Here is an 815-nt window from a genome sequence, read left to right as displayed (position 1 = left end):
GAATCAAACAAAAATACCACTCAACAAGCTTTACCACCCCCTCCCCCCCACACACACAGTATCATTACATCACGAACATACACTTAATTAACTCACATGCTCCACCCAGTCCTCAGCTGTCTGGTAGCCTTTAGTGGAGTCAATGATATGCTGTACAAACTCCGGGAAGGTCGGGAAAGGAGAAGTCTCAGGACTATCTGCATGTCGGTACTTCGAGATGATAGCCAATTGAAGGTCCCGAAAGCGGTATTCTCGAGGCTTGGGGTCCATTTTACTCATCTTATCCCTGTAGGCTGAGAGGATCCTAGGGAGGGAGGGAGAGAAAAGAGGTTGTGATGTTGTGATGTGTGGTTTAAAAAGGTCTTCAGGTGTGATGTTGGTTTGGTGTTATCAGGAAGATAAGAGTGTTTTCGGGAGAAGGATATAAGGGGGGGGGGATAAGGGTGTTCTGGGGCGAGGTATATGAGGGGAGGATAAAGGTGTTCGTGCAGAGGGGAATTTAAGTGTTTTCGGGGAGGGGAAGACAAGGGAATTGGGGATAGAACGAACTGGTACCTTTCTATTAGCTTATCAATTTTAGTATTAGTTTAATTAAGGCAAACTATTACTATGTGTTATGCGAATTATTTATCGAAATAATGGCTGCATGTTTAATTAAGTGTAAATGTAGGCTACAAATACGGAAAAAATCAGCATAATATCACGAATAAGGATGATATTAAGAGTGACAAAAATAAGAATAGTAACAATATATCCGTTTTAAATTAATCAATTAATGAATAAAAATATAAATAGATACATTTTAAAAATATATG

The 815-nt window shown here is 39.8% G+C and overlaps 1 protein-coding gene across 1 annotated transcript in view; it reads right to left on the bottom strand.

Moving 5' to 3' along the window:
- The window catches only part of LOC119593077 (carbohydrate sulfotransferase 11-like), an 8,227-nt gene that overhangs the window by 1,500 nt on the left and 5,912 nt on the right, over window positions 1-815 (bottom strand). The window contains exon 5 of the mRNA XM_037941999.1: window positions 97-304. Within this exon, the coding sequence (XP_037797927.1) occupies window positions 97-304 (208 nt within the window). The remainder of the gene's footprint in view (window positions 1-96; window positions 305-815) is intronic.

This window comes from Penaeus monodon, chromosome 31, assembly GCF_015228065.2.
Source record: "Penaeus monodon isolate SGIC_2016 chromosome 31, NSTDA_Pmon_1, whole genome shotgun sequence".
NCBI classification, from domain to species: Eukaryota; Metazoa; Arthropoda; class Malacostraca; order Decapoda; family Penaeidae; genus Penaeus; species Penaeus monodon.
Note: the sequence above shows the minus strand (reverse complement) of the source record. Positions and strands in the feature narration are given on the sequence as shown.